Source organism: Hibiscus syriacus, unplaced genomic scaffold (assembly GCF_006381635.1).
Source record: "Hibiscus syriacus cultivar Baekdansim isolate YM2019G1 unplaced genomic scaffold, ASM638163v2 tig00111022_pilon, whole genome shotgun sequence".
Lineage (NCBI taxonomy): Eukaryota > Viridiplantae > Streptophyta > Magnoliopsida > Malvales > Malvaceae > Hibiscus > Hibiscus syriacus.
The window spans coordinates 2,124,680-2,136,642 of NW_024062956.1; the positions used below are offsets into that span (position 1 = coordinate 2,124,680).

At 31.6% G+C, this 11,963-nt stretch overlaps 2 protein-coding genes across 3 annotated transcripts; one reads left to right on the plus strand and one right to left on the minus strand.

Moving 5' to 3' along the window:
• Positions 1 to 19: 19 nt before the first annotated feature.
• LOC120150231 (GDSL esterase/lipase At5g22810-like) lies at positions 20 to 1,800 on the minus strand. The gene is made up of 5 exons (XM_039162919.1): positions 1,512 to 1,800; positions 1,284 to 1,414; positions 976 to 1,209; positions 480 to 735; positions 20 to 382 (listed from the first exon to the last, which is right to left on the minus strand). The coding sequence occupies exons 1-5, from the start codon at positions 1,795 to 1,797 to the stop codon at positions 189 to 191; spliced, it is 1,101 nt and encodes a 366-aa protein (XP_039018850.1). The 5' UTR covers positions 1,798 to 1,800; the 3' UTR covers positions 20 to 188.
• Positions 1,801 to 8,363: 6,563 nt separating this feature from the next.
• LOC120150293 (UDP-D-apiose/UDP-D-xylose synthase 2) lies at positions 8,364 to 11,596 on the plus strand. Of its 2 annotated transcripts, XM_039162985.1 has the most exons (10): positions 8,364 to 8,727; positions 9,041 to 9,133; positions 9,352 to 9,459; positions 10,298 to 10,412; positions 10,494 to 10,627; positions 10,742 to 10,843; positions 10,933 to 11,025; positions 11,120 to 11,255; positions 11,333 to 11,458; positions 11,496 to 11,596. In XM_039162985.1, the coding sequence occupies exons 1-9, from the start codon at positions 8,458 to 8,460 to the stop codon at positions 11,443 to 11,445; spliced, it is 1,164 nt and encodes a 387-aa protein (XP_039018916.1). In that variant the 5' UTR covers positions 8,364 to 8,457; the 3' UTR covers positions 11,446 to 11,458; positions 11,496 to 11,596. The 2 variants fall into 2 exon arrangements, with proteins under 2 accessions (XP_039018916.1, XP_039018915.1); XM_039162984.1 differs by having other exon boundaries at positions 11,333 to 11,577.
• Positions 11,597 to 11,963: the final 367 nt, after the last annotated feature.

The window sequence follows — 11,963 nt, forward strand, 5'->3', positions numbered from 1 at the left end:
GTGTGTGAAGGAAATGGATTTTTACATACTAATTAGAACTTACGAGACAAATGGAAAATCACAGGTTCTAATTAGAGCCTGTTCGTTTTCCATTCATACTTAAACTAATAAAAACATATCAAATGACAACATAGGAACATTAGAGTTGAACCAAACCCTTTATTACATAAGCAACATTGTTTTTCTCATTAAAAAATGAGAGAAATTCCACTGGTCAACAGGTCATCTGCTAAAATCTTGTTTGCAGCCTCTGATGGATGAAATCCATCCCAAAAAACATATTCAGTTGCATTTGCACAGGTTCCAATGGATTTGGGATTGCACAATATTGATGTTTCCAGTAATCCCGTTCCACAACAAGCCTTTCTTGCTTCAGCAAAACCTGTTCAATCATTGCTTAGACCATCAGTGCCTTGTCTGGAAAACTTTTAGATTCAAATAAAGCAGAAAAAATAAGTACTAGCGAAATGATGTTGCACCGTTGTCAGATGGCTTAGTGACAAGGTTGTAGAGAGGTTGGTAGATGTCAAAGACAACCAATTTAAGGTTGGAAAGCTTTTTCTGTAGCTTTTGAGATGTTGCATTGAGTTTGTTATTGAACGAAACTGCATTGCTATTTAACTTAGCCACACACTCATTGCTATCTGACCCAAACACCGTTATGGCTGCTGGCAAGCATCCCAATGGTGGCAATGTTGACACTCCAATTTTACTTGCTCCTAGCTCATATAGGTTCTGTCACAAAACTTTCGAAATTAAACCAAGTAGTATATTTGCCAAATAAAAGCATATCCTGAGGATTCATAAATTTTGAGCTTTCTTATCTTCCGTGTTGGTTGTGTTTTCAAACAATATCCGTATAATGTATGCAACTACGGAAGTGTTCTTCAGGGTTAGATTATTTTGGATTTTCATGTTTTGAAGACTTTCACATAATAGATTTTAGCTTTTGATTGAGGAGAAAGTAAGAGAAACCTGTATGAAGTTGTCGTAGGATTCGATGAGAATATCCGAGAATTCGTCTGGTGTATAGAACTTGTATAATAGAGGATTAATGTAGTAGTTCTGAAGAAAATCACTACTCCCTGAACTGATAAGGTAGATTCCATCCGATATTATTGAAGAAGCATTAGATTTCCCTGCAATGGCCACCAGTTTATTCTGATACTCCTTGAAGTTCTCTAGTTGCTTACTCAATGACAGTGTATGCTGCAAAAACAAAGGATAAATATAAAAAATCTACAAAACAAATTATGATGAATCTTTGTTTCATTTTTGCATACATATAACTTTGATGTAGTCTCATAATAACCAGAAGAAGCTGATGCAAAATTGGCTCCAATCAACAGGTTATTTCCTTTAGCCTCTTCACTGAGATAAGCTGGTGGGTAGTCGGTGAAGCCAATGTTCTCAGCTGTGTTTAAAAAACAATAAAACAAAAGCAATTTAGAGAATGAAAGAGAATAAAAATGAGAGACAAAATCAAAAATGTTTTATGGGGATAGAAAAACCAGTAAAATCTGAGGCTAATTTTCCATTGCAGAATCTTCCTGTTGGTTTGTGATTCACAAAATCCCTCCCATAAGGAGGAAAGTCTGCTTTTATTATAGTTTTGAGGTCGTTGTTGTTTCCGGCGTCGACAACCGAGTCCCCGAATATGAACATGGCAGGAACAAGGGGCTGTCCACTAGTCACCGAGACCACAAACGCAAAGAGAATAAATAGAGCCATGAAAGACCGTGAAACCTTCATTTCCATAGTCTGTTTTGAGAGGGCTTGGAAATGGTAACTATGCATTTATGAAACGGGACGAAGTTCAATATATATACACTTTGTTGCTTCAATATGTTTTGATTGGAATTTGTATTAAAGAAGTAGGTTTAGTTACTCTAAATCCTAATCCCAAATATTTTATTTTATTTGTTACTATTGCAGGTGTGTTTAACATGTGCTAGTCTTGGAATAATTTGAGCTAGGATTTGCTGAGATGTTAGTTTTCACATTCAAAATAACCAAAGAAATGGGCATTAGTTCCAACTAAATTTATGTGGCGTGTCTTGAGGAGGTACATTTCTAGGCTGTCTTAACTTCTGCTACACACTTTTCCATCTTTTTTGCCCAAATTTCACAGCTAAAATAATGGATGTTGTGTCATGGCTTGAATCTTGGTGTTTGTGAATGGTACAAACTGAATTGGGTGGGTTGTCCTCATATTGTATCTCTATAGATAGTCGATTAATAGATCAAATATCGATGATTATAAATAATAATAATAATGGACCTTGCATTTACAAACGTGTAAAACCTAAATCTTCAATCACCGATCTTTTATTTTTACCTTGTTTTGTAGTGCGTGCCCTCTCATTTACTCATATCTGGCAGTTCCCCAATCACTTTAAAATACACAAACTCTCTTATTAAGCCTACAGGAAATGCAGAACAGCCCCCACTGCATTCACAATGCCCATCTTTCCCTTGTTATTAGTGATGAGTATTCGGTCAAATGATTCAAGAAAAAAAAATTGAATTATTCAAATTGATACGTTTTATTTTATAGCTCAAATTTCATTTGAATTTTTTTGAGTTAAATTGAGTCGAGTTGTTCGAGTTTCTCCTTAAATTTAATTGTTAAGATTTATAATATTATGGTACTAATTGATTATAATGTAAACAACTTTTTATAATCATATATATATATCATACAGAGTTGAGAGACTTGAATCAAATTTAAAATTCAATTCACTAATTATTAAAAGTTTCGAGTTATTTGAGTTATTCAAGTCTTATTTTATAACTCAACTAGAATTTGAAATTTTTTCAAGTTGAGTCAAGTTTATGATATTATGAGTCAATTCGAGTTTTGTTCACCCCTACTTATGAGTGAAACTACCTACTAGGTCCCTTTATTATGAGGACAAATTCACATTACTCCCTCTACTATTAAATAAATCTTTTTACAAATAAAAATAATCAAATAATACTATTTCTTAACAGCGTTTAGAAAATGACACCTAAATTGTTTCTTCATTTATCATTCAAGTTCTAACAAAAGATTTCATTTGTAGAATCATAAAATCTTTCAAGATATTTACTCTTTTAAACAGTCAATGACATGTTTTTATCAGTAAATGTTTGTTTAGAGAAGTAGTAAATGCTATCCTGTAAAAAAAAATTGACTTCATGTTAATTCATTTTACTGGTATAATAACTAAACCAATCCACAAAACAAGGTAAACCGGCGAATGAAGAGATCAAAAAAAGATACTAGTGGACTCGAGAGCATCCAAGTGGCAGTGACCACCGGAGGGTTGGATCAAGGACACTTATGGAGTTGTTCGCTGTAGTGATATGACAGTTGTTGGGAGTGGCGTTCTACGTAGTGATCAAGGGAATTGACTATTTGGTTTCTTCAAAAGTCTCGGGGATTGCTCTGTCCTGATTCCAGAACTATGAGCTGTTCATGATGTGCTTGTACATGCATGGAGACTTGGTTATCACAAGGTGTAAGTGGAGACTAATAATGCTAAGATTATGTACATGCTAATGTCCTCTTCGATAGCGGAAACAAGGACTACCCATGTTGATTCACTAGGAACACTTCTAGCTCAAGAATAGGAGGTCATGATCAATCTAATTAGGAAAGAAGTAAATTCGGTGGATGATATGCTTTCGGCAATGGCTCGAAGACACAACGTCGAATAAATGTTTTTTTTTTGTCAATCCACCGGCGGAGGTGGCAGCTTTAGTTTCTCAGGAGGCTGCCAGTTGCTAACGAGTTCCTACTGGTTTTGTTTCAGTTGTAGCAAAAAAAAAACCCATTTAACAATACAAGGATTTATTGAACCAGTTCTCATAGAGGAGAGAAGTTGTATAATTTTTTCCGTAAGTCCATAACGAGTTAGTCCTGAAGTTGGAGGGGAAAGAAACTATTCTCAGAAACATTAAACACTAATCAAAATAAAATCAATGCAAAATATAACCACACCATTTATTATTAGATTAGATGAAAATTGAATACCCTATTTGATATAGATTGTATATGTATTGTCAATGATTACATGAAGATTGATTTTGAATAAAAATAGAAAGAGACATTATATTTGTATTGCTTACTTTAAGACTTAATATATATATGTTTTTGTATATTTACAGTTACAAAAGTTAAAATTAGTTATTTTTTTCTTAATCTTTATCTCCTAACAAAATGATAATTACAAGTTAATTATCCAGTCCAGCTTACATAATTAATTACCTCTTCCTCACATTTTCACTCACTTTAAAGAGTACTTTTTGTCATGGACTCATTTTCTAAGATCTTTTTTTTTAAAAAAAAATTGAGTATAAATTTTATCTCAACTAGTCTTTATATAGTGGAGATTAAAGAGGAAATAAATTGAAATGTTAAGATTAAAGAGGAAAAAAATTGAAAGGTTAAGACCATTTGATGAAGAGTCTTGACAGTTGATGAAAAAACGGTTGAAAAGGAATAGATGTAATTATAAATTAAAAAATAAATCTATTCATCAAGTGACATGATTTATTATCAGTAAGTCTATTTATCAAGTGACGTGACTTATTATAAATAACATCAATATCGTTTAATAAATTAATTATCTATTTAACATTATATTGATTTAATATTTTTATATTTCATATAATAAGAGACATCTTAATTTTATATATTAACATCTAATTTAATATATAATATAATACATCATTTTCTTATGCGACACAATTGTATATCTATAATTTTAATTTTTTATATAGTTATATAATAAAATTATATTTTTGATCCAATTCATCGCATAATATTTATTCTTTCGTTTTTTAATTTCATTATTCAATTTATCAAATTTCTTTAACTTTTAATATTCTCTAATTTTAATTTAATTATAGAGTAATATATCATTCTTTGTTTTTTCTAATTCAAAATTAAGCTTCATATCATACACACATTCAATTTGTTTATATTTAGTCCCTCTTAGTTGTATTTAAGATGTTTTTTTAATAAAATAATAAAAATATGTGTTTAAAAAAATTTAATCATTTTTATGGTTTATTAATGTAATATTAAATTAATTATTCAAAGAAATGGAATATAATTTTCTTATCAACCTACAACTTTTTTCGTATAAAACCTCAAAAGTTGTTGATAGCTGTTTATTAGCATTATTAGGGCATAATGTTAAAAAATTATCTAACATTTGATTAAAAAATTATTTTAATTTTTATTTTGTAATTTAATATCAATATTTTATTATAAGATGGAAAAAAATTATTAATGTTTAATTAAATAATCACTTAAATCTTGATATTTTAAAAGTATTTTGACTCTGTCATTTTATTTTAAGATAAAAATAATCTTATTTTGACTAACCACTTTTATTCACGAATGAAAATTCTTAAAGAAAAATTAAAATTTTATTTAAAAAATTGTTATTTTATTTAGATGTTAATAATATTTTATTATTATTATGAATATTATAAGGAAAAGAAAATGTAGGTTGTAATGTTAATAGTAGTTGACAAAATGAAAATTAAAAGAATAATGGTTGAAAATATGAGAAGAAAAAGACAAGGTGAGTCTGCCCCACTGACAACGAAGGCACGATAGAGATTCATTTGAGAAAATTATTAAACAAATTGATTTTTCATTTTTCATTATTAACCCACGTGACATGTGAGCCTCGGGAAAGACAGCTCATTTTTCATTAAGCCTACCCCACTCCAATAGCGTCACGTTGCGGTATATTATCGATAGCAATTTTTTCTAATAAAAATAATATTTTATTCACCGAATAATATATATATATGCATATACATATCTATTAGGCAATTTTTTTACTATCGATCTCTGTTTAGAAAACTCGATCGGATCGGTTGGTTCAATCGGTTCAATCGGGAATCGTTGTTTAGTCCGGTTTAATCTAAATCGGTTGAACTGCTATTAGTGAACCGGTCAGAATCGCTGAACCGTTCGAACCGGACCGGCTGAAAACTGGAAAAAACCGGGGTTTTTAATTTTTTTTAAAACAAAAATTAAACCAAACAACGTCGTTTGTTAAACGAGTCAAGTCGAACTCGAGTATTGCTGAGCTCGACTCGAACTTGAAAACTTTAAAAGTAAGTTCAATTCAACTCAAACTCACAAGCTAAAAATTATCAAGTTAAACTCAAACTCGAAATATAATATTGAAACTTGAACTAAAAAAGGCTTGAACTCTAAAAAAATTAGAAGCTCGATTGAAGCCTAAAATTCGAGCTTGATTGAAGTGAAATAACAGTTATATAATTATAGTTATATAATTTTGTTATGATATTTTTAATTCCAAATTTATTTTTTATTATAGTTATATAATTATATTTATTATTTAATATGTTTTACCTTAAATATTATGTTGTAGTTAATTTGAATCATTTTGTTTCACTTGATTTTATGGTTTTTAACTTATATATGTTATGACTTGCTTTGAATATGACTTGTGATATAAAAAATTATTTTTTATTAAATATTTTTGGTATTTTTATTTAATTTTTTAAATAATTATGACGTCATCCGGTTCTTCAGACCGATCGGACCGATTTGACCGGTTGAACCAGTGAACCAGTAGCATGACTGGTTTGCTAACCGGTCCGGTTCTAAAAACAATGCTATCAATACTTAATATCTTTAATCAACATTTATAAATGCATACAAATTAAGGATTAAACATGTATTTTTTTATAATTTTGTCATTTAAAATTTTAATTTTATAATATTAAGTTTTTTTATATTATTTTCATTTAAATTTTTTGATTCGTCGACTAATTTATATGCAACTTTATTATTAATTGTTGATCAAATAATTACAATAACAAGTAAAGTACTTATTTAATATTCTATATTTATATATTTTTAATTTAATCTTTAAAACATAAATGATTAAAAATTATATTATTCAATGAATGGCATTTTTTTAATTATATTGTTCAATTTGATTTTAACAGGCTTAATGTTCTAACATAATCATACAATAATGTAAAATTCTATAACGTTCTATGAGTATCGCTGAGTATCACTAACGATGAACATAATTAATTTAATTTATAAAAATTTAAAACTTTAGAGAACTCAACTTATAATTATAAATTAGTTAAAAATCTAAAGAGAAATTATTTAAAATAAACAATTACATTATTTTCCAGAATTTTTTGTGTAAATTATACCACTGACCACCTAAGTATTGCTCCTTTTCATTTTGACCATCAATTTTTTAAATTTTATCAATCAGGTCATCCGACTATTTTTTTTTTAAATTAAACCATCTTTCATTCACTAAAAAGGCCATCCTCAGTTACAGTAGCAGTAAGACAAAATGAAATATTGCGTTCAAAGTACAGTGGTTGGGCAGTAATAGAAACAAACTGAGCTAATGCATTTGCCGCACCATTATGCTTCCGTCTAGTGTAACATACAGTGTGATTCGAGGACGAGCATCAAGGAGCTGTCGAGCTTTTGACAAGTAGAACCTCAGGACTGAGCGATCAGAATTATGGCTCAACAGCTGACTAACCACATTGAAAGCATCGTTTTCAATCACCGCATTCAAGAACTCCATTTCCACCGCCATCCGAACCCCATGGCAAATAGCTGGTGCTTTAACAAAACTAGCGTTTGCCCCACCTTTACAAGGGAACGCACGCCCATCAACAACAGAACCAGCACTATCACGAGCCACTATTCCCACTGCCGGGGAGCCGCAAAACTATTTAAATGCATTCAATGATATAATTGAAACAAGTGGTTCGATTGAATGTATTTAAATAGTTGGATGTCTTGATTGACAAAATATTAAAAATTATGGTCAAAATGAAAATGGACAATAGTTAGGTGGTCAGTGGTATAATTTTACCCCAAAAAATTAATAAAAATAATGTAATTGATATTTTTATTTTAAATAATTTTTCTTAGATTTTTAACTAATTTATAATTATACGTTGAGTCTTTTAGAATTTTAAATTTTTATAAATTGAATTGATGATTCTCCTCGTTAATGATACTCAACGATACTTGTCGATCATGACAGACTCATCTTATAGTAATACCGATAATTATATATATATATATATATTGGAGTAGAAAATAAAAGAAAAAGGAAAGACAACAAAAAACCATTTTAGTCTTTCCATACAAACCAAATTAATTGAATAACAAACTACTAAATCTGGAACATTATATTTTCAATTGTATTTTCTTTAAAAATAAATACTTTAATTTTGTCTTTATTCTACGTACGCTCACTCAGCAGAAGAATATCATTTTCGTCAATAATTGGCGAAGTGAATTTCCCTAAATAAACACTCAGCAGAAAGATACCTTATTTCTCTCCACCCTCAAATCTCTCTCTATTTTACCTCTCGCTTCTAATAATTTCCTCACCGCCGGCATTAGAAGATCAGACTCCGGAAACTTTTGAAATGGCGACGACGAGAATGGATCTGGACGGGAGGCCAATAAAGCCAATTACAATATGCATGATTGGAGCGGGAGGCTTCATTGGCTCTCACCTCTGCGAGAAATTGATGTCGGAAACGCCGCACAAGGTGCTTGCCCTGGATGTTTACAATGACAAGATTAAGCACCTCCTCGAGCCTGATTCTCTTCCCTGGGCTGGCCGTATCCAGTTTCACCGACTTAACATCAAGCACGATTCTAGGCTCGAAGGCCTCATCAAGATAGCAGATCTTGTAATTTCTCCCATATCTTGCTGTTTTTGTTATTTGCTGATAAAAATTGCCGGATTTCAAGGATATTTTGAATGTTCAATCTTTATTTCTCTCTAAATTGTTTTCGTTTTCTGCTTCTTAGTCTTTCTTTGGATTTAAGTTCGTAGATCTGGTTCAATTCTGTGTTATTTAATTTTTTTTCGTTAGCTATTTTATCTCATTGGTGTTTAAAAGTTGGTTTTTCTGATTTATTTTATGTTTTGTTGATTTCAAAAAAGCTTTTGCTATATTTATGTTGATTAATTTAGTTGTTGCTGTTTTTCCTACAATATAGACGATAAATCTTGCGGCGATCTGTACTCCGGCAGATTATAATACACGCCCGCTTGACACGATCTACAGCAATTTTATTGATGCACTTCCTGTGGTAAGCATCTCTTTTTGTAACGGTTTCATTTTTTTTTGTTTCTAATTTAGTTGATCGATATTGATGCGTGTAAGGATAGATTTGATAAGCATTTTTTTTATAACAGTTATTATTTTCTTTTCCTATTTTAGTTAATTGATATTGATGTGAGTGAGGATTGATTTGATTGTTACTAATATTTTCAAGATCGAAGTTACAATGTTGTGGTCTTTTGGTAGGTGAAATACTGCTCGGAGAACAACAAGCGTCTTATTCATTTCTCTACTTGTGAAGTGTATGGTAAAACTATTCAAAGCTTTCTTCCCAAAGATTCTCCTCTCCGTCAGGTAACCTTTCGCTGTCTCTTCATCACTTGTATGCTTTAAAAGAAAGAAGCTACATCTATAATTTGCTTTTAACTGGGTAACATGTATGGTATAGTAAGGATCTGCTGGTGTTATAGTCATATTTGAACTTTTACAATTTTCTAGGTCAGAAAACATTGAAAGGCTTGGGGTTGGAAGAGGGAGGGTACGTAGTTTTTGTTCAATGTAATAACAAATTATTGTAGAATTAAAATGAGTGGTTCATGACAAGTTATGCCATTTTTGTAAATTAGATTTCATTTGTTTAAGATGTTTGGATGTTTTGTTTTTCCTATAATGCCCTGCCTGTGAACCTGTTGAATGAAAAATAATAGGCTAGAAAAGCCTCAACCCTCAACCCTCAAACTTTGCAAATTGTTTATTCCTGTACTAATTGTTGATTTGCTTGTTTTAGTTCCAATTTTTTTAATTATCATTTGTTTTTCCCTTTTTTTGTGGTGTTTACCATCTTGTGTTGGTTTAGTTGTAGTTGTAGGTGTGACAAATTTACAAGCCCGTGTATAAACCCTTTTCTTTATCCATTTACTTCATGAGAGAAAGGTTAAAAGTAGGTCCTTTTCTTTAATTTAATTTTGTTCTTAAGCAAGCTGTTTTTCTTGCTGCACAGATTCAATGAATCTAATTTCGGAGAAGCTGAAATTGGTTTAATAATATATTACACTTGTTCTTCTCCTTTAAGCTTTTGAATTTTCCTTCTGTGTATTGTTCCGTTTTCCCTCTCGTATTTCGAGTTGAAGCTAATATGTTTTTTGTTTGTGAAGTTTAGAATCCATGATGCATTTTGTGATTCGTGTTACAGGATCCTGCCTATTATGTTCTTAAGGAAGATACCTCACCCTGCATTTTTGGTTCTATTGAGAAGCAGAGGTGGTCATATGCATGTGCTAAGCAATTGATTGAGAGGCTCATTTATGGTTAGTGTCATTTGTAATAATCGGGAACCTGTTGAGATGCTTCAAACATGATTTACCGACTTGTTTCCTTGTCTGTTCCAGCTGAGGGAGCAGAGAATGGCCTTGAGTTCACCATTGTGAGGCCTTTTAACTGGATTGGACCTAGGATGGACTTCATTCCTGGCATTGACGGTCCAAGTGAGGGAGTTCCTAGAGTTTTAGCATGCTTTAGTAATGTATGTTGAACTTGTTTTACAGTTCTAGAAATCATCCTAGAAGGCATCTGCAGTTTCTGTTTTTGGCATCATTTGTCTTAATTCTAATGACTATCTCCCTTTTTTTCTGGCCAGAATCTCCTTCGACGTGAGCCGCTTAAGCTCGTTGATGGTGGCCAGTCTCAGAGAACTTTTGTTTACATAAAGGATGCTATTGAAGCTGTTGTCTTGATGATTGTCCGTATTAATTCTTCTCTCCCTTTTCCTCGTCCCTGCATCAGCTCTACCAAAGAAAGTAGCTAAACAAAGTGTTGTCTTCTGTACAGGAAAACCCAGACAGGGCCAATGGGCACATTTTCAATGTTGGCAACCCAAACAATGAAGTCACAGTTAGGCAACTCGCTGAAATGATGACTAAGGTGAAGCACATAATTGGTGTTAACATTTTCGATGTTTGTGGTGATATATTGATTGTGTATAATTTATAACTGTATACGTCATCGGACTGTTCAGGTCTATACCAAGGTTAGTGGAGAACCTGCTCTGGAATCACCGACAATTGATGTCAGCTCCAAGGAATTTTATGGCGAGGGGTACGATGATAGCGACAAGAGAATTCCTGACATGACCATAATAAACAAACAGCTTGGTATTTTCTTGCTTGATTACGATCTTTAGTTTCTCAATAGAAGAATTCCGAGCCATCTAATTTTAACGTTGCATTAGGTTGGAACCCCAAGACATCACTTTGGGACTTGCTGGAATCTACACTGACCTACCAACACAGGACTTACGCTGAGGCTATTAAGAAAGCCATGGTAAAACCTACTGCATCCTGAGGAGACAAGATGTTTAAAGCCCATGTATAAGCGAAGGACTCACATAAAATGTTCTTTGTTCCCCAATGTTTCGGTTTCTTTTTCTTTTAGGAAGTCTTTAAATATATCTTAATTGTCTATTTTTGTTATATGTCAAATATTTGTCTTTTTTGGTAAATTACAAGATTCGTCACTGAACTTTATTCTCACTCTTATAATGGATCACTTAAGGTTACATTTTTTAATTTGGTCATTGAAATTTCAAATTGTTCTTACGACATTATTTATTTTGTTGATATTTTTTTATGACATATGTATATAACATTTTAGATTGATAATGGTATCCGATAGGACCGATACCTGATAAAACCGATCATATCATTTTTTAGCCGTGCTTTAGATGCAGCACAACAGAATTGAGTAGACTCACTCGATTCAGTTCAACCTAAATAACTATTAATCTTCATGTTTTTTTTGGTTTTTAATGAATTTCTCAACAACCAAACAGATACTAAATCGATAACATAAAAAAGAAAAAA

Bases quoted from the DNA above. Each gene is read 5' to 3' on its own strand.
- LOC120150231 (XM_039162919.1), bottom strand. From the start codon at position 1,797: ATGCATAGTTACCATTTCCAAGCCCTCTCAAAACAGACTATGGAAATG. The intron at 736-975 runs GTTTCTCTTACT...GTTTTGTGACAG, and splicing joins CCTACGACAACTTCATACAG to AACCTATATGAGCTAGGAGC. The intron at 383-479 runs GTGCAACATCAT...ATGATTGAACAG, and splicing joins CACTAAGCCATCTGACAACG to GTTTTGCTGAAGCAAGAAAG.
- LOC120150293 (XM_039162985.1), top strand. From the start codon at position 8,458: ATGGCGACGACGAGAATGGATCTGGACGGGAGGCCAATAAAGCCAATT. The intron at 10,844-10,932 runs GTCCGTATTAAT...TCTTCTGTACAG, and splicing joins AAGCTGTTGTCTTGATGATT to GAAAACCCAGACAGGGCCAA. The intron at 11,256-11,332 runs GTATTTTCTTGC...ACGTTGCATTAG, and splicing joins CATAATAAACAAACAGCTTG to GTTGGAACCCCAAGACATCA.